At 41.4% G+C, this 26198-nt stretch overlaps 1 protein-coding gene across 1 annotated transcript; it reads left to right on the top strand.

Moving 5' to 3' along the window:
- The first annotated feature begins 2247 nt into the window (after positions 1-2247).
- Positions 2248-12709, top strand: LOC117811245 (ovarian cancer G-protein coupled receptor 1-like). Its single transcript, XM_034681415.1, has 4 exons — positions 2248-2353; positions 10635-10821; positions 11640-11815; positions 11920-12709. The coding sequence occupies exons 2-4, from the start codon at positions 10648-10650 to the stop codon at positions 12443-12445; spliced, it is 876 nt and encodes a 291-aa protein (XP_034537306.1). The 5' UTR covers positions 2248-2353; positions 10635-10647; the 3' UTR covers positions 12446-12709.
- Positions 12710-26198: the final 13489 nt, after the last annotated feature.

Genomic DNA, 26198 nt, shown 5'->3' with positions numbered 1-26198 from the left:
ACAAAACCTGGCACTTTAACAGGGGGGTGTAGACTTTCGCTATCCACTGTAAGTGGCAATTCTCCCCTGACATCCTACAAAACATAAAAAGATGTGGAACAGTAAGACGTAAAAGTAAAAGAAATACATAAAAGAGGTTAGAGACAGGAAGACAGAACATCAGAAGAAGAACAAACAGATAAATAGATCAGGAGCATTAAAAAGAATCAATGACAGAGAGATTAAACAAAACTAATGAATACTAAATGACTTTAATTAAAAAGGTAGAATCACACAAAGTCATTGGAATGAAGGTGAGTTTTAATAAGTGACTCAAAAGATGTCACAGTTCTTGCACACCTGTTCCCCACTGGAAGGTCGTTTTGGTGTAGAGGGTCCCTGATGGCCCCATAGTCTGTATAATAAACAGACCTAGTCTGAGTGACATCACCAATCTGTTCCTAAAGCCCTGTTCTGAAGCCGATCATGCTGTGGAGTTAGTGTGAGGTAAAAAGGCGGGCCTTTAGCTTCCTGGCTAACAGCTACAGTGTTCCCGACTGTTAATTAAGTCAGCTGTGCCTCTAATTATGGAAAACAAATCATCTCAAGATATATACAGTATATCATCGAAAAATTCTGAGTTATAAAACGGTTCACCCCGTACAGTGTGTGCTGACAGAGAAATGAACTGTTCAGACCTGAACCTTCTTTTAAACCAGGCTGTAAACATGTTTATTTCTGCTGTAAAGACCGGCTCTTTGAATGGGTGTGTATGTGGTTTCTGGTTCTTTGGGGCCAGCGTCACAAGTGGACACTCGAGGAACTGCAGTTTTTAGACTTTCTGTTCATTTCTCACGGCCGGAGGTTGCCACTTGGATGGCACAAGCAGAAATTCCTCTAGATTCAAGTCTTGACTTTTGAACTATTAGAAGAGCTCCATCCGAGGATCTAAGGCAGCAAGATGGCTCATAAAGGTTCTGCATTTCTAGACTTTAGACTCGAGGCAAAACCAGACAAGCTTTTAAAGTGATCAGTTAAACCTCAAAATCAATTCTAAAATGGACAGAGAGCCAGTAGAGAGATGCAAGTGTAACCTAGGTACAATGGGTCCCTCTGGAATAGTTCTTGTTGTCCAACTGATCCAAACATTCCCACACTCTGTGCCTCTCCTGTTGTATAATCAACTCCTCCGTCATAACCCCAGACAACCAATAGCACTCAGGCTTTCCAGCATCTGTCCCGCCCACTTCATGTTGTGCAGCACCATCCTCTGCTAGAGGAGCTAGAAAAACTTTCTCAAGCCCCTTCAGGAGCTGAGATTATATCTGAGATTATATCTGACTGGAAAAGCTAACAAGTGTTTCAATCTCCAAGGGAACATGAAGTAAAATGTCCACTCAAAGACACTTCAGTGGATGGCAATACAGAACAGATTAAAACCCTGCCAAGCCTGACCAGTGACTTTCCTTCTTTCTTTGTGCCTCCTGCCACAGTGACGCATCCACTCACCCTTTCAGGCTACATGTTCAACCCACCTGAGGTTCAGAAGGTAGTGGAAGAGCACACTGTCAAGACAGATAATGCTGTGTCCCATATCCATGGTTCATCCCATCTCAGGGCGTTCTTCTTTGACCTGTGGGTTGTTGGTAACCAGTTGTCTCAAGGCACTTCAGTCGACTTCCAGTTGTGTTGCACAATGAGACTGGGCATGATGTAGTAATACCCACAAAGACTGTGCTGGTTGAACTGAGTACAGAACAAAGTGTCAATAACCAGCAGTCTGTGACTCAACCATCAGAACCCCCTACTAAAGCTTCCCTTCACACTTATCCCTGACAGCAATCCCCTCACCTATTTCCTGCCAACTGCAAAACTGGAGGCCAACAGATACCGATGGTTATCTCCCCTGTCCACCAAGGAGTGGACAGAGCAGGAGGACAGGATTATTTGATGCCTGTTTAAAACAGGGTCTATAATTTCACTTTTTCAGAATTCAACTTTAAGAAGCCAACGTGTTCTGAAGTTACAGCCGGCACCTCTTATACAAACCCCTGCCTTCAGCTTTCAGTGGAACACACACTTTAAAAGGATGTAATATATATTAACTAATAAAGTACATTTCCTGGGTTGTCTCTTTGTAGGAGGAGATGAAACTCATGTGACAAAAGGCCTCTGCTTTACTTCACATGGTTTGTGCTTGTGATGCAATCTCTTTCTCAGAAAACACATTATCATATCTGAATCATTTTGTTGACTTCCTTAGAAGTGACTAGAGATAAATTGAGGAACCTGGTGGACGTAATATCTTAAAGTGATCACTGTAGACGGTGAAGAAGCAGAGAAACATCAGACACAGAGCAGGGACTTCATTCAGGTAAGATCTGGACTCTTTAGAATCCTTCAGTAGTCAACAGAGTTAATATTGTGATCTTTTCAGAAACGTCAGTGAAAGAATGAGAAGAGGAACAAAAAGCCATGAAAATGAATGTTACAGTAATGACATTTGTAATGCTTCTATCTTCTAGTTTTATTTGGGATGATGTCCAGTGTGTGATTGTAAAGACAAAAAGTAAAGAATATATATCTATTTGCATATAAGCTCTGTATACCTAGAATGTTGTTCATAGCCTTTGACATATTCCTCTCCTCATTATTCATTTTCACATGGTCTGTTCTGTATGTTTGGCCCCAACATGAAACTAATGAGGGGTAATTATGGGATGTTTTAATGGAGGAACATGTAGAAGCAGCTGGTTTGAGGTGTGAGTCTGATACAAACGATCTGTGTAGTTAAAAAGTTCAGTGAGGTATGGTGGTCATTTTAAATATAAAAAGATGGTGATGAATATTCCATCTCTTCTGGAGAGAGGACCAGCCAACCTTATTGTACAGAACACACTGATGTGTGTTATAGGGGTCACCTGTTTTAAATCTTAATGCAGAGTGATGAATGGAGTCGAGGCGTTTGAGGGTTGAGGAAGATGTGTTTCAACAGATTATTTCCCCGTAGTCCAAGACTGACATGAAAACAGCCTCCACAGCCCTCTTCCTCTCAGAGTCTGTCTGAAAGAGTACTGATGTGGATATTAAATGTGAGGTTTTTATCAATGCATAGATATTTAGATTCTGTGACTCTCTCAGTTCTGAATCCTGTTCTTGTAACTATACTTACATCATTCTGCTCTATTGTTCTGGCTCTGGAGAACAGCATCACTTTTATTTTGTCACATTAAGTACCAGCTTTAAGAAGGGATGTAACAGTATATCGAAAATTGGTAAAAAATTGATACAAATAAGGGTGGATTAAAATGGAGACAACTTAATTTGTATTGGGATATCATTTTTAACCATTAGAAAGCACTATCTGCATTATACTCCGCTTGTTCAACATCATGAAGTCTCTTGCGTTGCTCTCTCATCACTCGCTGAGTGGAGGTGTTTTAACTTTAAAGCATGTTTCAGAATCAGCTGACTGAAGGTGTTGCTCACAGCGGAGACGCTCAGCTGGGGGCTGCAGCTGAGTGACAGGTCTCCACGAGCGCTTTCTTTTCTCTGCCATCGCCGGACTGATTCTGACACCTGACCGCGTTTAAATGCTTATTTTTCTCAATAAGAAGGAGAAAACTGGACACTGTGAGTCTGAAATCTGATCCTGTTCAGTTGTCCTGTTGCAGTAAATCCACATGTTGTAGTCTGAGTCTTCACTCTATGACCATGAGTCCACAGAGATTATTTATAAGCCTGCTCCTCACGTTGATATTCAGTGTTAACATTTTGAACACCTCAGTATGATCCCTAGCTGTTTAATACTGTCAGTCATATACACTGTATCGTGAAGGAACATTTGATTTAGGGGAAAAAAACACATTTGTCATTATTTTTGACATGGAAAACATGTTTTTAATGATTGAACGATAATTGATCGTTAACATTTCCAAAGATTGATCACGGAAAATACTTGAAATTGACATCCCTAATTTAAAGAGATTGACCTTATTTGTTTAATATTTAATGCTTTCATTTGGGAATTGTTCATTTCTATTTCTACTATAATAGTTTTTTTTCAAGGTGCTGAAAAAAAGTGTGCAGTGGTTTTATTTTAGTAACAACACACCTTAAAAATGAAAAAGGATGACTTTGTTTACAAAGAAATATAAGAAAACAAATATATACCCCAACTGTCCATATCTGAGAACTGAAATAAAATAATAGTTATTTAAATTTTGAGTTCAATCCAGTTTTCTTGAAAATCGTTAGAGAATCATGAGTGAATCGTATCATGAACCAAAAATCGGGAATTCAAATCGAATCGTGGGTTGAGTGTATCGTTACATCCCTAGCTTTAAGTCATCCAGGGTATCTTATAAATTGTTAACTCAATCTCATAAATGACTGACTGCAAGTTGAACAGAATCATCATCAAAACAATACAGTGCAGTGTCATCAGCATATAGAAGAAGAAACAACATTGTTAATATAAATAGTAAACAAAACTGGACCTAAAATCGAGCCTTGAGGTACTCCTTTTGTGACTGCTGAAATATCATAAATATGAACACAACTATATGCAGATTTCCAACTGCAGTCATAGCGCCACCCTGTGGGAATACGGACACCAACTTTTGCACACAGTGTTTGATCTAACAGGGTTGATGTCGGTCCCAGCTTCAACTCATCTACATACACACTGTGGTCATAGTCATACCCCCACCTATTGGAAGCAGACAAGATAAACCCCTGTATACAGGTTTTATCTTATAATCTTAACTGTTTGATTCATGTTCTGTCATGAACATTCACAACATGAACACAGGTGATAACTCAGTCATGGCCCACCTGCTGTTTAAAGCCAGTGTTAGACTGTTCTCTGTGCTAACATTTACACAAGCTGATAGTCTGGACCTGAACAGCTCTACATATACATTCAGTAGTGACAGCACCACCCACTGGTGATAAGTCACAGCTGCTGCACAACCAACAGCTGCTGCACACCAAAGTGCCAGGGCCTGTTCATCACCACCTGCAGCTTTATCTTGGATTATTTTTCTCAGCACATTAAGCAATAAATATTTGAAAATGACAATAAACAGTGCAGACGCATTATTTTGAAGAGGTAAACTAAAAGGGTGCTGTGTTTGTGTACAGTACTATGCAGTATGAAAATTAAAAAGTTGGATCAGACTAAAATAGGAATCATCCAGAAAAAGAAACTTGACTTGTCTCAGTGTGAAAAATGTAAGCTGTATATTCTTAGCTCCATGTGGGATTCAAACCCCAGACTCCACCTGTATAGCCCGTGTTATTTGGAACCTTTTAAACCTCCTTTTGTATTTGTTTCAAATATTGAACACAAATAATATTTCTAAAGAAAACATTTTGTAAAGTGAAAAAGGAAAGCCTTGGCCACAAGAACCATTAATACAAATAGAAAAAGATAAAAAAGTTAAAATTAATAAAATAATAAAGCAACATTTAAATCAATATAATAGCAAAAGTAATTAATACAATTTTTAAACCCTACATAAAAGGAGACACGTCCACATAGAGCTGAGTGTCATCAGGAGACACGTCCACATAGAGCTGAGTGTCATCAGGAGACACGTCCACATAAAGCTGAGTGTCATCAGGAGACACGTCCACATAGAGCTGAGTGTCATCAGGAGACACGTCCACATAGAGCTGAGTGTCATCAGGAGACACGTCCACATAGAGCTGAGTGTCATCAGGAGACACGTCCACATAGAGCTGAGTGTCATCAGGAGACACATCCACATAGAGCTGAGTGTCATCAGGAGACACGTCCACATAGAGCTGAGTGTCATCAGGAGACACGTCCACATAGAGCTGAGTGTCATCAGGAGACACGTCCACATAGAGCTGAGTGTCATCAGGAGACACGTCCACATAGAGCTGAGTGTCATCAGGAGACACGTCCACATAGAGCTGAGTGTCATCAGGAGACACGTCCACATAGAGCTGAGTGTCATCAGGAGACACATCCACATAGAGCTGAGTGTCATCAGGAGACACGTCCACATAGAGCTGAGTGTCATCAGGAGACACGTCCACATAGAGCTGAGTGTCATCAGGAGACACGTCCACATAGAGCTGAGTGTCATCAGGAGACACGTCCGCATAGAGCTGAGTGTCATCAGGAGACACGTCCACATAGAGCTGAGTGTCATCAGGAGACACGTCCACATAGAGCTGAGTTTCATCAGGAGACACGCACACATAGAGCTGAGTGTCATCAGGAGACACGTCCACATAGAGCTGAGTGTCATCAGGAGACACGTCCACATAGAGCTGAGTGTCATCAGGAGACACGTCCACATAGAGCTGAGTGTCATCAGGAGACACGTCCACATAAAGCTGAGTGTCATCAGGAGACACGTCCACATAGAGCTGAGTGTCATCAGGAGACACGTCCGCATAGAGCTGAGTGTCATCAGGAGACACGTCCACATAAAGCTGAGTGTCATCAGGAGACACGTCCACATAGAGCTGAGTGTCATCAGGAGACACATCCACATAGAGCTGAGTGTCATCAGGAGACACGTCCACATAGAGCTGAGTGTCATCAGGAGACACGTCCACATAGAGCTGAGTGTCATCAGGAGACACGTCCACATAGAGCTGAGTGTCATCAGGAGACACGTCCACATAGAGCTGAGTGTCATCAGGAGACACATCCACATAGAGCTGAGTGTCATCAGGAGACACGTCCACATAAAGCTGAGTGTCATCAGGAGACACGTCCACATAGAGCTGAGTGTCATCAGGAGACACGTCCACATAGAGCTGAGTGTCATCAGGAGACACGTCCACATAGAGCAGAGTGTCATCAGGAGACACATCCACATAGAGCTGAGTGTCATCAGGAGACACGTCCACATAAAGCTGAGTGTCATCAGGAGACACGTCCACATAGAGCTGAGTGTCATCAGGAGACACGTCCGCATAGAGCTGAGTGTCATCAGGAGACACGTCCACATAGAGCTGAGTGTCATCAGGAGACACGTCCACATAGAGCTGAGTGTCATCAGGAGACACGTCCACATAGAGCTGAGTGTCATCAGGAGACACGTCCACATAGAGCTGAGTGTCATCAGGAGACATGTCCACATAGAGCTGAGTGTCATCAGCGTAGCTGTGGATATCTATGCCATGTCTCCTGATGACACTGCCCAGGGGAAGCATGTACACGTTAAAAAGTAGGGGTCCTAAAGTTGATCCTTGCGGTACCCCTCAGTTAACCTCATGATGTTTGGAGTTTTGATTATTGATTGTTACATACAAATTTCTGTTAGAGAGGTAGGATGTGAACCATTTAAAAACACTACCGGACAGGCCAACATGCTCACTTAATCTGTTTTAAAGGATTTGATGGTCAACAGTATCAAAAGCAGCACTGAGGTCAAGTAGCACCAGGACTGTAGGTTTGCTGTTGTCAAGGTTTTTCCTGATGTCATCTACTTCTTTTAGTAAGGCGGTCTCTTTGCTGTGATGTGTTCTAAAACCTGACTGAAACATTTCAAATTTGGTATTTGAGTTTAAAAAGGTATTTAACTGAATAAAAACAAGTTTCTCTTAAATCTTATTTAAAAATGGGAGATTTGAAATTGGTCTAAAATTGCTAGTTGATAAAATGTCTAAGTTCCCTTTCTTTAAAAGAGGTTTGACTAAAGCGGTTTTAAAATCATTGGGGAAGACAGCCAGCTGTAGAGAGTAGTTTACTATGGTGAGTATGTCTTCAGATACAGAATTAAAAACAGTTTTAAAGAGAGAGGTAGGGATGGGATCAAGGGAACATGTGGAGGGTTTCAGTTCTGTTACTACTTTTCTCTGTGTGTCACCATCAACCAGGTCAAAACAGCTGTACTTGTCATCACATGGCACATGTGGTACAGGTAAAAGTGCAGTGTGCATGTTTTGTTGGCAGATACCAGACCTAATGTTGAGTACTTTCTCCCTGAAGCAGCCAGCAAACTCTTCACATTTGGAACCTGAAAGCAGAGCACTGTTGTTGACTGTGGGGTGTAAGAGTGAATCAATGATACGTTAAAAGAAGTCTGGGGTTGTGGATGTTGGTGTTTATGAGGTTTGAGAAGTATGCTTGTCGTGACGTCCGAATTACTTTATTGTAGTTTTGAAATTTTTCAGTAAATATGTTTTGATGTATAGTGAGTTTTGTTTTTCTCCATCTGCACTCAGCAGTTCTACACTCTCTCTTGAGGTTCATTGTGTGGTCATTTTTCCATGGTACCACCTTTTTTGTGGTCGTTTTCTTGGTTTTAATTGGAGCAGTTGCATCAAGCACTGTTTTCATTTTACTGTTAAAATCCTTGACTAAGTCATCACAGGCTGATGGTCTGACATGATTTTTGTAGTTTGATATTTGTGATGTGAGAGCTGTGGCTACTTCAGGGGGGGGGGGGGGGGGGGGGGGGGGGGGGGGGGGGCGTTTTCTGACTACGTTCTGTGCAATTTGGTAGGCAGTGATTAAAACTGTTCAAAGTCCTGGTCCCTGTGGAGGTGGTGGCGGATAGGAGAATTACGGCCAAGCTGTCGTCTTTGATGAACATTTTATTTCTATGTATATTCTTGTTAAATTCTTGTACTGTACACCTTCTTGTTTGCTGCTGTAACTCCATGAATTCCCCCGTTGGGGGATGAATAAAGGAGTATCTTATCTTAAAACCCATACATTCTAACAATTCTAAAAACTCTTTGGCTCTGGTATCTGCCAGATTGTCGACATGTATAGTTGTTAAAATCACCAGTTAAGATACAGGCATTATGGGTAGTGTGAATGACTGACAGTAGTTCTGAGAATTCTCTTAAAAACAGGGGTACAGATCATTTAGGAGCTCTGTATACAGTCACAGCAAGGAAGTTAGGGTTGGCGTTAAAAAAGCTTGCATTATATTCAAATGCATTAAAGCTTCCCAAATCCACATCTCTTACCTTCATTGTTTCTTTAAAAATTGAGGCTGTGCCTCCACCCCTCTTTCCTTCTCTAAAGGAAAAAGAAAAGGTGTAGCTGGGTGGACAGGCCTCTAGCAGTGTGGCAGGTGCATCTGTGCCCAGCCAAGTCTCGGTTAGAAAAAGACAGTCCAGTTTGTAATCACTGATGAGTTCATTTATACAGAGAGATTTTTCTGTTAATGCCCTGATGATTAAAACGTGCCATGTTGATTTCTGTCTGAGTTGGAGATGAAGAGGAGTGCTTGTTTATGTGAACTGTAGTAAGGTTGTTCTTGTTTGGTCCTTTTGTAGTTCTTTTGACAGTATTGTAGCGAGCAGAGATGATGGCTTTAATGAAATCAACAGAGTGAGGTGAGGTAGTGTGAGTGATTCTAACAGATGGGACAACTCCTGTGATGTTGTTACGGGGGTTGGACATGTATGGACACTATTGAACCAGTAGGTGGGGCTATTGCGGTAACTCCAGATGACAACAACAGGCAGTTTTGAGGGGAGGAGTGAGTGACAGGAGCAGGTGTACCTGTGTTTTTTGATTGCAGACAGTCATTCGGAGTGTTGAGAGTGGACCTGATGCAGAATGTTTGCTGACAACATTCGGCTACCCCGTCTGTTGGGGTGAATTCTGTCCCGTTTGAACAGTGTTGCACGGTCCCAGAAAAGGTTAAAGTTGTCCACAAAAGACAGGTCATGAGAGCTGCATGCGGATTGGAGCCAGGTGTGAAGACTGAGGATTCGGTTGAATCGCTCAGCTCCGCGACCGAGGGTAGGGATGGGGCCAGAGATAAAAAACGTTTTTCCAGAGTCCTTCAAAACATTTAAAAGAAGGTTCAAATCATTTTTGGTGCGTTTGGTGCGTCCCAACATGAAGGACAATGTTTTTGATGGTCAGCAGGAGTGAGGGGAGGAGGTCCAGCAGATTGTCCAGGATGACGGGGACCGTAGCTCCAGGAAAGCACCGAGTGATGGCGTTAAAGAAGTGGATGTCCCTTATTATGGAGTCGCTGATAATTAGAGTTGTTGGGGGAATGAGAGGACGTGGGGGCGATGATTGGGAGCTGTCGGGGCTGGAGGACAGAGACAGGGACAGCGGTTGTGATTGTGGGCACAGCCCAGGTGAACAGGAGCGAAGAAGCCCCGTCTGAGGGAGATCCACGTAACGTCTGATCACGGCCTCCTTCAGCATCTTACGGCGCCTCATCCTGGTTGAAGCAGTTTGAGTAGCCCGGTTTGCACTGAACACCCGTGGAGGAGAAGCAGCGCGACTTCAGGGGAAGCCACGGCCGGAGTCGGGTCTATCGGCGGCGGCAGTGACAGAGCACAGCCAGATGAGCGACTGGCGGAAATGCCCTGAGGAGCCGTGGTGAAGTTTGGCAGAGAATGGCTGGAAATGGGCCGACATTCTGGCCCACGACAGGCTTTGAGGGGGAGAGCAAGGAGGCACTAGGCTCCTCTGGTTTCCCACTCACGGCGGTCAGCCATGAGTGGGAAACCAGAGGAGGGAAACTCATCCAGTTTAAATATATCATACCTGTTCGACAGCTGGATCACATGAGAGTCAGGATACCGCACAGGAGATGAAATGCTGTGTTTAGTGACGACCATGTTATTCATGTTACTGCACTATGCTTTTTACTAACTGTTATTTTTCCTGATCTCTATAACTTTAGATTACACTGAAGAATGGAAGCAGGCTTCAATAACACCACCTACAACACAGACTACTACGATGACAGAAACCTCACAGGACTTCAGGATGACGTAGGAATGTATTACATAGAATATGTTGTGATGTGCATAGTCATCAGTATCGGCCTTCCTCTGGTGCTCGTGACCATCTATGCTCTTTCCTCTCTGGTATGTACTTTGTGACTTTATTTACTGTCTATATCATGCTTCTGTGGAACTGTGTGCTTGTCTGTAGAGGATCTGGATCTGGGTTTGGTGCTAGCTTTAATATCAACCCAAAGATGATGTGAGTTTATACACATGCAGAATGCTTCTGCTTACACTGTAGAGGAAGAAACAGCAAAACACACTAAACTTGGTCAGTAAGTTTGATTAAAAAAGGTCAAAGGAGTGTTCTATTCTGTCAGCGTTCATGGTCGTCAGAGGATGAAGCCAACCTACTTTTTTATTTCATGACTTTTGGGCAAAGAATAAGCAAAACATATTCTATTCCATCAGTTCTCAACATTTGTGTTTTAAAAACTAGAATAAAAACTATGGAGAAGTGTTACACTTTGTGAGTATTCATGGTCTCCAGAGGCTGACTTTCCCTCACCATTACAGATACTCTTAAATTAACCAGAGATGGACTTTTTGTGAAATGTCTGAATTGTCTATAGATATATATAGTTAGTTCAGTGTAATACATAGTTCACATAAAACATAATTCACTAGTGAAAAATCATCTTCTCCATTAGTTTCAGGATAGTCCCTGAAATGTGTGTAAAGTTATAGAGGTACAGCTTCTGAATGCAAACATGACACAACCCACACTTCAGCCTTGTGCTCCTGTTTGACTGGGTCAGAGTGCCTCCCCATGAGAGCATGAAACACAGGTCAAAGTCTGAATACAGTGAAATGCCAGGATGTCATGAGAGTCATAGTTTGATGAATCATGGCTGTTACTGCAGAGAGTGATGTTTACTTCTACCTCTATTCTTCTGCAGGTACGCCAGGGTCAAGTTGCTCCGATATACGTCATCAACCTTCTCATTTCAGACATCATTCAGCTCTGCTGCATGATCGCATTTTTGTCAGATCATGAGACTCCCATGGCTGATGATGTCTACAGCTGTGGTGTACTGTCGAGTGTTGGCTTCATGGTGTGCATCTCACTGGAAAGGTAAGGTCTGTTTAAAGCCGTGTGTAGTGCTACAGTGTCTGATAATCATGTTTCTGAATGTTCCTGCACCTCCTCAAAGACAGTGTGTCCCTCTGGTTTTGCAGGTACCTGGTCATCTTCCACCCACTGTGGTACCGATTCAAACGAACCATCAAGATCTCTGTGGCGGTCTGTGCCGTGGTCTGGGCCTTCCCTCCTGTTTATTTCCTTATTGTGTTTCCCTTGGTTACTGATACGGTTGGTGTAATAGTGCTCCCCATTATCCACATCATCCCCTTCCCACTGTTCATCTTCGTCCTGGTCAGGACCCTCAGAGCCCTCTCTTCTTCCGCCTCGGTCCGCTCTGATGAGAAACGACGAATAGTTGGAACTTTGGTGGTGGTGCTGCTCATTTACACGCTGCTCTTCCTGCCCATCATTATTAAGTTCCTGTTACAGGCGACTGGCTTTTACTCTTCAATGTTTTTCTACACGTCCGGTATATTTGTTAGACTGAGTCCTCTGGCAGACTTGCTTCTGTATATCTTCATCAGAAAGCAGACCATGGGCAACTGTCTGGCCTCTGTGTGTTGTTGCATAAAGGAGAGCAATGATCCCACCACATCAGCAGTGACTGTTGACGACATTTAGACAGAAAGCTTTAAGGAGGCAGAGAGAGAGAAGAGAAAACAGAGCAAATGTACTCTAGAATCATAGTATATCCAAAATGTACATCCATGTCTATCCAAAACCTTTAGCATGTGCATGAAGAAGGACCATGTTTGTCATGTTGTTAATCAACCCTCAATAACCTGCCCCCCCCCCATACCTCACTGACCTTCTCCAGTACTACCACCCCTCCCGCCGTCTCCGATCCTCTGACTCCAACCTCCTCACTCCCATCACTAAATCCAAGCACCGTACCTTGGGGGACCGGGCCTTTGCCATAGCCGCTCCCACCCTCTGGAACTCTCTCCCCACACACATCCGTGCTTCTGACTCACTTCTTTCATTTAAGAAACAGTTAAAAACTTACCTTTTCAAACAGGCATTCCCCTCACATTAATTTTTCCACCTCTTGTTGTCTGCTTGTCTTGTATGTCTTTATTTATTTATTTGTATCTCTTGTAAAGCGTCTTTGAGTTATTTAAAAGCGCTATATAAAACTTAGGTATTATTATTATTATCTTTGAAAGCATGAAAACTAGCTACACACACTTGTGGATCTTTAATAAGTATATCTTTTACTTCTGCAGCAACCAGAACTTAGCTTCATGACTCCTCCCACTCCAGGAGTCGGTTAACAGACGCAGTGATACAGCTGCTAGGCAATTCTGATTACTACTGATAGTTAGCAGAAGAAAAGCGCTAGGCTAACGTAACTTTCCATCTCTATCCAATTCAGCCTGAGAAGGCATTTGACAGAGTAGGGTGAGGCTTTCTGATAAAGGTCTGGGAAAACCTGGTTTGGGGCAGAATTGATCAAATGGGTTAAAGTGGTCTACGCAGGGCCGAGAGCATCAGTGCTCACCAACGGACAAACGTCCCCCTTTCTTCAACTCATACGCTTCCATCTTCAAATGTTCTTCATGGCACAGAAATAAATCACATGATGAATTATGTGTAAATGTGTGTTTTCTTTCAAGTGCAGACACAAAAGTGAAATAAATCCAGTAACCTCTACAAAACTACACATGGACTGTGCAGAGGCTACTTGTAGAAAGCTAAAGCTAAGTATATATAATTTTTTTTTTCAAATTTTATTTACCTCTTCTATTTTCATTCATGACTTATTGTTGTTATTATTTCTACTCCAACTATGTTTGTTGCTGTCATTACATCATTAGAATCAGAACGATTGTGCTCCATCTGTACCATCATTTATTTCACTTCACTCTTTCTTAAAGGTGACATATCATGCCAAATCGACTTTTTAATGGTTCCCTACCTGGAATATGTTTCCCTGGCATGTCTAAAAAAAACCTGAAAATAAAAAAAGAATCCATTCTGCCCCTGTTCTGATTTCTCCACCTTTCTGTAAATGTGTGTGAAACCAGCCGTTTCAGACTTCAGTGTTTTTGTTACGTCACAACAATATCCGGTCTGTCACGGAGTCAGAGCTCGGAGCTTGTTCAGCCCATAGACTGTATAAAATACAACTCAACTCTGCCTCCGTTTTTCATTCCCTGCACAAATGTGTGCTAACAAGGAGCTTAGCAGGGAGGCATGCTAGTTGTAGGCTGTCTTAATAAACACAAAGGTCGGTTTTACTCCCCACGTCTGCAGATTTGAAGATCTAGTGGATGATTTTTATTTATCATGGATAAGTGCTAGCGCTAGTTAGCATAGCCACATAGCTGCATGTTCGTCGCTGTGTACCAAGAAACACTAAATCTGTGACCAATGGTTCAGAAAGGTCCTGCTGCAGGCGCCTCTCCGTCAGGATCAGATTCTGGATCAGATTCAGAGGGTTGAAGTAAGTCTGTAAGCAGTGTGTCTATTCAGCCAACATGTAAACATTAGATCAACATGCTGGAGAGCAGAGGGCACATCCACTTCCTGAGGGGGCGTGGTCAGAGAGAAAACAGACCGTTCTGAGCAGGGCTGACAAAGAGAGTTTTTCAGGCTTGCCAAAATCTGATTTCAAAGTGTTTTTTTGAGCATAAACTTTAAAGACATGTTTTGGGGACCTCTTAGACCAGTATATATTGATGAAAAAAGCGTGATATGTCACCTTTAAAGAAAAGATAAAAAAACTTTTTGAAATCAGGAAATATGTGATGGAGTGTGGTTGATGGACAGTTTGGGTCCTGACTAGGGTTGCAAAATTCCAGGAATTTTCAAAGTTGGAAACTTTTCATGGGAATAAACCAGGAATAAATGGGAATAAAGCAGGAATTAACTAAATTGAAGGTTGGCTCTTAATAGGGAACTTAAATATAGTTGGGGAAATATATTTGAGCATAATCCTGACTAAAACAAGCAGATCTCATGCAAGTACAGTTGAATATCTATGCTATTCCTCAATCACATGCACACAGCACACTGCTTACTGCAGGGCTATTGAGACCACGCCCCCTACATGCACTGTGCATTCCTCCATCACATGAAGCACAGATGATTTCTAGAATCCTGCAGAGGCTAGTCTTGAGAAGCTTGAGGGAAGATGCTTTTTTATTTGCATGTTGAATGGGACTTTGTTGGAGGAAGAGCGGCTCTTTTCATTTAACATTTTGAAAGGGACTTTGTTGGGATTGTATTTTTGTTAAGTTTTGAATGGGTTGGATCAGGGGGATGAGTAATATTTAACTCAACATTCATGTTTTTGTTCTTCAATGAAAGAATTTAACACTTGATAAAGTTCTACATACAAATAAATCTGTTTTAATTGTATTATTTTGGATGGATGTCTGCTTATAACAACACACATATTTATTCTTGGATATGATACCTATCCATTTGCAAAATTCCCTAGCTGAATTTCCCCTTTTTTATTTACTATTATTATTATTATTATTATTATTATTATTATTATTATTATTAAAGCTGCTGTGAGGAACTTCTGGTGTGTATCGATTCTGGCGCCCCCTTGTGGACAAAGTGATACATCTTATCTCTTCTCCTGCAAATACAAAATTAGTGTCTTCAGACAATAACCTCATCCTGTTGTCTTTTACCATTTATCTTCATCACACAATGTGATTATTTGCCATGAAAACAGCCAAAAAAAGGGTGTCTCTAGAGTGAGATGTCAATCATCTGTTCTGACACCTACCCCCTCAGAACAGTTTCAGGCATTAAAAATGACAACAGAGGAGGTATCAGTGTTGTTGTGGATGGTCTTGTTTGCTTTAGAGGGTCATAATGATGCATCAGTATCAGTTTCAGTCTGTTTCTCAGCCAGTTAAAAACTCCTCATAGTGCCTTTAATATTATTATTTTATATTCCTTTTTTATTTCATTTGTATGTGATGTTGGTAATGTTAATTATAGTAATTATTATTACTATTCATGAGGATTTTTATTATTATTTGTAGTAGCAGTAGTATCTGTATACCTTTTTTTTTCTTAATTCTATTTTTCTTTCTTTTTATTTATCTATTACTATTATTATTATTTTATCATTATTATTATCATTAGAATAATACCAATAATAATTATTATTATTATTGTTGTTTTTGTTATTATCATTATGATGAATTGATGAATCTATTTTTATTTAATGTTTGTTCTCTATTAATCATTGATGTAACTCACCCCACTCCCCCAGATTTGTTTCCATTACTTTCTCCCACCCAGTCTATCTCAAACTACTGTCCTATTTGCTACAATGACAGACAGACAGACAGACAGACAGGCAGACAGACAGGCAGACAGACAGACAGACAGACAGGCAGGCAGACAGACAGACAGACAGACAGACAGACAGACGCCCACACACACACACACACACAGCTTTCTAACTTCCTTAGTATGCTTAGTATTACAGTACCTTGTTTGTTCCTGCTTGTCACTGTTTTGTCTCTGAAATGTTCACTTGTTGTCCTGTCTTCCACTTTGTTTTGTACAGTATTGTCATGTTCCTCACACGTCTTGTATTGTTATGCAACACTGAAATAATAAAATAATAATAATAATTTTCCTTTTCAAACTTGACAACTATCTTAGCACTTTCAAACCCGTCACGTCTCACGTAAAGTAATCTAGCCTAGCAAGCTTCCCCTCAAGACCCTCTCTGCACCACCAAAACTGGCACAGTAGAAACACGCTTCAGGTTCCACCACCACCTCCGCCAAGTTCTCACAAAAACAGGCATCTCCCCTGAGCTTTCTTCAGGTCACTCTTTTCAATCGGAGCCACATCCAGGCAAGGGATCCCTGACCACACAATTAAAACTCTTGGTTGTTGGTCTTCCCAAGCCTACCAGGGTTGCATCTACCGTAAAGACACAAAAAGGGCCCATAACAGATTAGTCCACGGAGGTTCACTTGGGGGTTGCTGAACCAGAGGGGCGTCAAGACGTGTCCCCATCCTGAGTCTCGACACCTCATTCCCGACTATTCAAGTACCTCGACCCTTACTCATCCCTCCCTACCTCCACCCTTTATCTTATTTAAATGAAACTCTTTAAACTGTAACATCATGTGGTTTCTTTTTTTAATGTTCAATGACATGGTCAATAAATCAATCAATCTATCAATCAATCAATCTTTATTTGTATAGCGCCAAATCACAACAAACGTTATCTGAAGACGCTTTTACAAACAGAGGAGGTCTAGACCACTCTATGTCAAATTATGAACAGAGACCCAACACCAAGACCGGATAAGACTCAGTCTGACCCCACCTTAATCCATCATGACCATTGCACATTGCAGTATTTAGCTAGTTACAGCGGAGAGGACAAACTTCCTTTAACAGACAGAAACCTCAAGCAGAACCAGACTCATGTTAGACAGCCATCATGCCTCGACCGAATTGGGTCTGGAAAGACAGAGGGGAGTAAGAGAGAGAGGTCCCATACTACTTTTAGAGATTTTAGGTACAACTAGCAAGCCTGCATGTTGGGAGCGTAGAGTTCTAGAGGGGTAATAGGGCACTATGAGCTCTTTAAGATACGAGGGTGTCTGATTTTTAAGGGCTTTGTAGGTTCAAAGAAGGATTTTAAATTCTATTCTACATTTTATTGGGAGTCAGTGTAGAGAAGCTAACACTGGAGAAATGTGCTCCCTCTTCCTAGTTTTAGTCAATACTCGAGCTGCGGCGTTTTGAACTAGCTGAAGAATCTTTAGAGACTTATTGGGGCAGCCTGATAAGAGGGAGTTACAGTAATCTAACCTGGAGGTAACAAATGCATGGACTAGTTTTTCTGTGTTGCTCTGAGATAGGAAGTGTCTAATTTTAGAAATATTGCGCAAGTGAAAATAGGCTGACCTTGAGATTTGCTGAATTTGGGAGTTGAAGGATAAATCTTGATCAAATAGGACTCCTAGATTCCTAGCAGAGGTGCTGGATCCCAGACTAATACTGTCTAAGGTACTTATATTATTAGAAAAAGTCTCTCTGAGGTGTTTGGGGCCAATAACAATCACTTCAGTTTTTCCTGAGTTTAGCAGTAAGAAATTTCTGGTCATCCAGGTCTTTATGTCTTTTAGACAAGCTTCTAATTTAGATAACTGATTGGTTTCTTCTGGCTTCACTGATAAATAGAGCTGAGTGTCATCAGCATAACAATGAAAATTAATAGAGTGTTTCCTCATGATGTTACCTAGAGGAAGCATATATAAGGTGAAAAGAATTGGTCCTAGCACTGATCCTTGTGGAACTCCCTGACTAACCCTGGTCTGCACTGAGGACTTTTCATTAACGTGAACAAATTGAGATCGATCTGTTAGGTACGATTTAAACCAAGCTAAAGCAGTTCCTGTAATGCCAATTAGTTGCTCTAATCTCTGTAACAGGATTTGATGGTCAATCGAATGCAGCGCTAAGATCTAATAAAACCAGTACGGAAAGAAGACCACTGTCTGAGGCCATTAGTAGATCATTGGTTACTTTTAGCAGTGCAGTCTCTGTGCTATGGTGGGCTCTAAACCCAGACTGAAAGTCCTCAAACAGACTGTTGCTCTTAAGAAAGTCCCAGAGCTGAACTGACACCACTTTCTCCAGGATTTTAGAGATAAAGGGGAGGTTAGATATCGGTCTATAGTTAGATAAGGAGCCTGAATCAAGAGTGGGCTTTTTAAGGAGAGGTTTAATTACAGCTACTTTAAATGATTGAGGTACATAGCCTGTCAGTAAAGACATATTAATCATACTGAGTAAAGAACTGCTAACTAGTGGAATTACTTCTTTTAGCAGCTTAGTTGGGAATTGGTCTAAAAGACAGGCTTCTTAAAGACTTGTGTTTCAAAAATATAAAAAGGAAGTACTAGAAGATAATATCTTTAGTGATAAAGGCGGGCTTTGCTTTACTGCCATGACTTTGGCGTAAAGAATTAAAAGTAAGAAAAGTGTTTTAAGGATGAAAAAAGAACTTTGGTCAAATAAAATTAACTAAGAAAATTAACTTTGTGGCTGCGGAAAAATAATCAACGCTAACGTCAGTAACACAGTGAGAAAAAGTTCTAGAAAAAATATCTGTCACGAGAGACAGGAGAAAAAGTAAGAAGACATGAGACGCCCTAAGAGTGTAAAAAGAAGAGAGGGAATAAGAGGAGCTGGAATAAGAGACTAAAGCAAAAAGAGAGCGAGTGCTTTGCGTCTGGAGTTTTTATGGGCTTCACTGGGCGTTTCCTATCTCTCTGACTCCAACTTTAACACAGCCTCTTAATAAAGGATTTCTATTGTAATTACTGACTAAGTTCTCTTGAAATATTGCATTAATATAAACATCTCACCACCGCTATCACCAATGCATATCTTTGGAGAGCAGTAATGGATTAAAATAAGTGACAGTAAACACAATCCTACAAAGACAAACAAATCAAAGTAATCTATGAGAATATATCGTACCCTGAAACATCACAGTTCATTTTGATTGATGATTATCATCACTTATATGTATATCAGTATACAGTGAAATGCATATGTCCTCTAGATGGCGGTGTGACCACATGGAAGAAAACACATTTAAAACGTGTTTTTAATAACTTTGTCTTAATTTATCGTGCTTCAGGGTTTTCAGTATTCTTATCAAAGTCTTTATCTTAGCTTCAGAATGACAAACTCATAGGTTCACATACATTTTGGAAATGTCTAGAATCTTATACCTTAGAATATTCAAGCAGGGTAGGAGAAGGAATGCACAATTCACGACTGTTTTGACAGACAGATAAGGAGAGGTCTGTGTGTTTGTGGATCTGTATGTGTGTGTTTGTGGATCTGTGTGTGTGTGTTTGTGGATCTGTGTGTGTGTGTATGTGCGTGCGTGTGTGTCTCTAACTTGCATGCTTCTTTATGTTATGAAAACTTTAGGAAAACATGAAACACATCAAACCAATATATTTGTTACACATTCATTGTCCTTATTCTTCATGGTCCTTCCTTCATGGTTTGTACAGACAGTTTACCTGGCTTTTTACCTGGGCCAACTGGACCTGAAGGTAATAGACAGACTATGCCAAAGTCCTCATAATTTGGAGAGTGAATCTGCATTTGTCAATGTCTAAATAACATATATTCTCTTTTTCTGTGGAAGTCGTTATCTACCACTCGACCTGACTTTGAGTGTATCCCAGTGTATCACAGCGTAACCCACAGCTTGTCCTGGAATTACAGTTTCTTACACATTTTGATTCACATGACCAAATTTGGCGCCCTGTCTTGTAATGGGCTGATTCACTTTGAAGTGGCGCAGGTGTGGGACAGCCTTTGACACTGTTTTTATTTATTTTTTTTAACCCTGCCCACTACGTTAAATGTACAGGAGGAGGAGAACAGAGTCAGGCCTAATGGATGCAGTGGATTGTTGTGAACTGTTCTGCTTTTAAAGGTAAGCATCTCCATGTGATAATAAAGATGTGTTCTGAATCTTATGTGTAACATCAGAGAAGCACATGGTAAAGTGAACAGAACTAAGTTTAGCTGTGCTGAGAGTGCCGTCTCTCTGCTCGTTAAGCCTCGTTAACGTCACTGCACGTGTTCACTGCAGCATGCAGAGAGGACATGTGCAGGAGAGGAGTTTTACTGGCAGCTAACCAGCAGCTCATGTTTTACTTTGGAAAAGATTAGCAAGGTGAGAAAATATTATGGGCTGCACGGTGGTGCAGTGGGTAGCGCTGTTGCCTCACAGCTAGAAGGTTCCTGGTTCAAAACCCCGGTCTGGCAGGTTCCTTTCTGTGTGGAATTTGCATGTTCTCTCTGTGCATGCGTGGGTTCTCTCCAGGTACTCCGGCTTCCTCCCACAGTCCAAAAACTTGCTTACCAGGTTGATTGATCACTCTAAATTGCCCATAGGTGTGAGTGTGTGCGTGAATGGTTGTCTGTCTCTCTGTGTTAGCCCTGTGTTTGGTTGACGACCTGTCCAGGGTGTACCCTGCCTTCCGCCCGGAGCCAGCTGGGATAGGCTTCAGCCCCCGTGACCCCTAACGGGATAAGCGGTCAAGATAATGGATGGATGGATGGATGGAAATATTATGGTGGTAGTGTTGTGCTTCTTGATATTAAAGTGCTGTGTCCAGCCCCAGCTGCTGGTTTCTGAATGCTCGTTAAGTCATGTGTTTACATGCCGGTGTCATGGTTGAACTGGTGCTAGATTAACTGGTGACAGTCCGGACAGATGAGTTGAAGGAGCAGCTTTTCAGCACACATTGTCATCTATTCAGAAAATCAAAACATATGAATACTCTGCTTGTCTTTGACTCTACAGTGTTGTTTATGTTGACATGGTTGACACATTACGACATGCCCCGTTTGGAGGAACATCGATTTTAATGTGGACAGAAGTAGCCTACGTGAAAATCATTTACTCCTTCGACAGGAAAATCGTATTCATCTGGTCAAAAATGACAAGAAATGAAAATATAAAACAGAAAGAAACAGATATTGCTGCAATAAAGTGACATATAGTGACCATAGACTGTAAATAAAAATGGACAGCGTTGCTCCGCCTCTTCCCATTGTACAGATCTGAAGCCAAAAAATCCCTCTCCTGGGCGCCGCCATTGTGCAGCCAGAGTCTGTGAAGCCACTGTAACCCTACAGCGTGACGTCACAAGACGCTGTGTGTCCTTTGAAGTTTCACTCCACGGCGGCTGTGAATCAAAGGAAACCCAGAAGTAAAACCCCGTTTTTTAAACTCTAATAACTAACGAAAAAGAAACTTTTCAGGAAAAAGAGGCCTTGGACACAAAACAGTCAAATACTAACTACATATCACCACAGCATACGGATGTGAGAAACATTCATACCACATGTATTTATTTTTTAAAGTTTGACTGCATTCAAATGAATGGGGGAGATGGATTTTTTGACCTATACTGCAGCCAGCCACCAGGGGGCAGTCACACTGTTGAAAGCGTCACCACTGGCCACCGGAACCTCTCCCTTAAGGCTGATTTATACTTCTGGGTTGAATCAACGGCGTACCCTACGCCGGGGGTCCGCGTAGCTCCCGTACCTGCGCCGAGGCCTACGCACGTAGCTGACGTGCACCTCCTCCAAAATGTAACTACCCGTAGAGCCGACGCGGACCGCAAGCTCTGTGATTGGTCCGCTCGGCGGCTTTGTCTTTCCCGCATTAAAAGCACTTCGGGGATCCCGGACATCGGCCGCACATCGGCCGTGTATTTCATCTCCTCCTCTCTATTCTTCATGTAATCATGTCTGTATGATAAACAGCAACATGTATCAGCTGTAGATTAACAGAACACGCTCTGAATCTCTGTGGAAAAGGAAACAAAGATCGTAGCGGGACCGGAAGCAGGCGGCCGGCTATCAGAGAGACCACACTGCCCTCAGGCGTTTCATCGGAGAATAGCTGTGCGACACGGACACAACAACGCACAAGTATGTGGGGCTCATGTCCACGTCAGCCCCTGCTGCGTAGGGGTGACGCAGAAGTATAGATCAGCCTTTAGTAGTGACGCCTTCGTTAGCTAACAGCATGAATAATGTTGTTTTTCGTGATCATCATCCTGTGTTCGTGTCTACATTAGTATACAAGTACAAAATAAAGTCTGTGTATGGTCAGGTATATGTTTAAACTCTGCTCGTAGTCAACATGGAGATTGCTGTCAGCTGTGGTGAAATGCACTCAGCCAGATGAACTTGTGATATGACATTTAGACATCTATCACGATTCCAATTCAAGTCTTATGACATATCTTTTTCACCTCTGAATATTATAATGCATTCAAGAAATAAACTTGTCCTGAGTGTGAGGCTAAAAGAAATCTCATATGTAGGAGGAATATGTGAATGAGTGGTTTAATGGTAGGTTCCAACACTTTCAAGGAATTCTCCATATCACAATTTCAGCTGAGCACCCATTAAAGTCTGATCCTCAAATCGCACCTGCTTACAATGAGGGCAATAATTGTGTTATTATGGGTAACACATGTGGGGCAAATCATCAGGCTGTATAAGTGCAGTGGACATGGCAAACTTTGTGGGTTAGTTAGAAGGTTGGAGTCAGAGGAAGTAGAGATAAGAGATAGAGATAAAGATAGTTTGAGTGTTTGAATTGAATCAAAGGCAGGAATAGGAGCTTGTAGCATGTGGGGGTGGGTAAGCTCTTACTCATAGCTGATGATATGGATGTGTGGGCAGTGGGGGAGGACAGCACTGTGGTGCTGTGTGATTTAGGCAAAGGAAAAATACAACAATGCCTCACTTTATCACCTGAATGAGGACACATAAAACAAGCCATAGGTGTGAAAGCACCCTGAGACTTATTCTATCAAAGTATTTTTCTCTAACTTTGGACCCCGTCTTGTTCACTCTGCATACATTTTGAGATTATCATGAAGTTGGTTCAGGTTGTCTGTAACATACTAGCTTGAGCGGGCATCGTCCCGTTTTGTGTACATCTAAAGAACCAAACTCTGAAGTCCTGACACATTTTATCTCCAAGGACATCGTTGATTATACCATTTCTTCTGTTTAGTGACATCATTCAATAACCACACTGTTACGACACACACAACTCATTCTCAGAACTCTACTTTCATCATTTACTGACAACCCTGAACATCAGATAATGAAGGCACAAACAGGAAATAAGTAACAGAAACATGAAGTACAGGGTATGAAGCAAGAACGTTGGAGCATGTTTTAGTGATTGGAGTACTGAAGTACAAAACTTTAAAACCTTAGAACTGTTTCCTGCTCTTTGTTAAGTGGAACAGTAAGACAGTAAAGTCAAATAAATACATAAAAGAGGTTAGAGACAGTAAGACAGAACATCAGAAGAGGGCTGAACAGATAAATAGATCAGGAGCATTAAAAAGAATCAATGACAGAGAGATTAAACAAAACTAATGAATACTAAATTCATTCAATTAAAAAGGTAAAATCACACAAAGTCATGAGATTAAAAGTCAGTTTCAATAAGTGATTTATTTGATCTATAGTTTATTTGTTAGGCACAGATACATGGACTGTGAACATCTAATACAGGTATCATAGTGTTTGAAGTGAACGCTCATTTGTAACAGCCGGTCCCTAGAGGAGCTTTGATGGAGTCAAATATCAAAACAGGACATTCAAATAAAAAAGAAAAGCTATGTTGAGTTCAGCTAGATACAATCAAACACACATTAGGCAGTGACAGAACATTCAGACAATCAGACATGTGCAGGTTTGGTGCTGAATTAACCAGGATTTGTTGACTCTCTTCTTAAACCTGGTGAAGTTTGTAACGAGTTTCATGCGGTCAGGTCGAGAGTTCCAGGATATGACTCCTATCACAGAGAGAAGGAAGAGATATTGTGCAGCATGAGACTTTACAGTCACCATTTAAAGCTGCTCTGGTGGATCTGCTGCAGCTCTGTAGTCTCTGTATGTGTCTGCAGAAAGGTTCAGGGGAAAGTCCATCGCAGCATTTCAACACAAACTTTACATAATGGAGATCAATGAAATGACTAAAACGTAAACCTTTGTATTTACTTAAGACGTGACAGTGGTGGTGTCTAATTGGCCTGATTGTTAAGGCTCTCTAAGGATTTGAGTGGTGACTGCTTGGCCGGGGACCAGGCTGTTAAACCATGAGACTGATGTGAAAGTATCATCATATTTACAATAGAAAGCAAAGTTGAGTGTCAAGCTGTTTTTTATCATTTTAAAACAGCAGAGATTAGCTTTAATTCTTTGGCAGATCATTTTAACATAGCTTTTAAAATTGAACTTAGTCCAAAATATCCCGAAATACTTCATCTGTGTTCCATGAATTCACCTAATCCTGACGTTCAGTGGTTCTGTTGCAGGTCACTTTTTAATGGAGAAACAGATTGACTCAAATTTCTTAGTGTTTAGTGTCAAACAAGAGGCATCAAGCCAAGCTGATTTTTGTTGAAAGCCTTTAGTTAGCTTATCTGCAACATCACCACAGGTTTTACCTGGTACATGAACCACTGTGTCGTCAGCGTACATCTGAAGACCTATACCAGGGCATATGTTTGGTCAGTCATTAACATACAAACTGAAAAGGACGGGTCCAAAGACAGATCCTTGGGGAATTCCTGTTTCACTTTTGTAAAAAGCAGACCTGGTGTTATTGATCACGACACACTGTTCACGACCTTTAACATATGACTCAAACCGGAGCTAGTTTCAGTGTAGAGGGGTCCCGACGGCACAAGCAGAAATCATTTAGATTTAAGTCTCGTCTTTTGAACAACCAGAAGAGCTCCATTCAAGGATCTAAGTATACAAGATGGATCATAAAGGTTCAGCATTTCTAGACTTTAACTCCAGGCAAGACCAGACAAGCTTTTAAAGTGATCAGTAAAACCTCAAAACCAATTCTAAAATGGACAGAGAGCCAGTAGAGAGATGCAAGGATAGGAGTGATTTGATGCCCGTTTCAAACACGATCTATAATTTAGATTTTTTCAGAAGTCAACTTTAAGAAGTCAACGTGTACTGAAGTTATAACCTCTTAGACAAACCCCTGCCTTCAGCTTTCCAGTGATATACACACTTTAAAAGTATGTAATATTGTTCTGCCCTCACTGTTGGACCTTAGCACAGTTAGCTTAGCACAGCTAGCTTAGCACGGACAACTCCTCAATGAGTGACAGGTGTAATGGCTCTTTAATTAGACATATCCTTCACTGATAACAGAGTAAAACTGAAGAAAAAACACATCGCCAATAGAGTAGTGATGGGAAGTTCAGCCCTTTTCAGAGAGTCGGCTCTTTTGACTCGGCTCCCAAAGAAGAGCCGGACGGCTCTTAATTTAGGATCTTTTGTAGCCGTATATTTTACCTTAACTTTACAAAAACTCATGGTTTGTGTGTTGACAACCCTTTTACCTACAGTGTTTTTATGAGAAGCATTATAATTGCCTAATTTTGTTCATTTATTCTGTTACAAAACTATTCTTACTTTTGTTCAGTATTTTAATCAAACTTTTTATTGCACAAAAGCAAAAAGAACCAGAACCAAACTCAAGCAAACATTATTAATGTCCTCAGGTTGGCATTGAGAAAAATCAGATGCCTCAGCTTGGATTGTCTGATCTGATTTCTCCTCTCAGTGAGTATTTGCCCTGTCTTCAAGAAGACTCTCTCTGAAGGAACAGATGTAGCCACGATACACAGCCTCCCCTCCGTCACCTATATCCTAAATCCTCACATGTGATAGGCTGCATGGCCGCCATGCTGACCAATCAAAACAAAGTTCTGCCGTGAGCAGAGCTGGGGCTGAGCACTGTGAGAGCTAAGCAGCGAAAGGAAAAAAC

Source organism: Notolabrus celidotus, chromosome 4 (genome assembly GCF_009762535.1).
Source record: "Notolabrus celidotus isolate fNotCel1 chromosome 4, fNotCel1.pri, whole genome shotgun sequence".
Classification (NCBI taxonomy): Eukaryota; Metazoa; Chordata; class Actinopteri; order Labriformes; family Labridae; genus Notolabrus; species Notolabrus celidotus.
The sequence above is the reverse complement of the archived record's forward strand: the minus strand, read 5'-3'. Positions and strand labels throughout refer to the sequence as shown.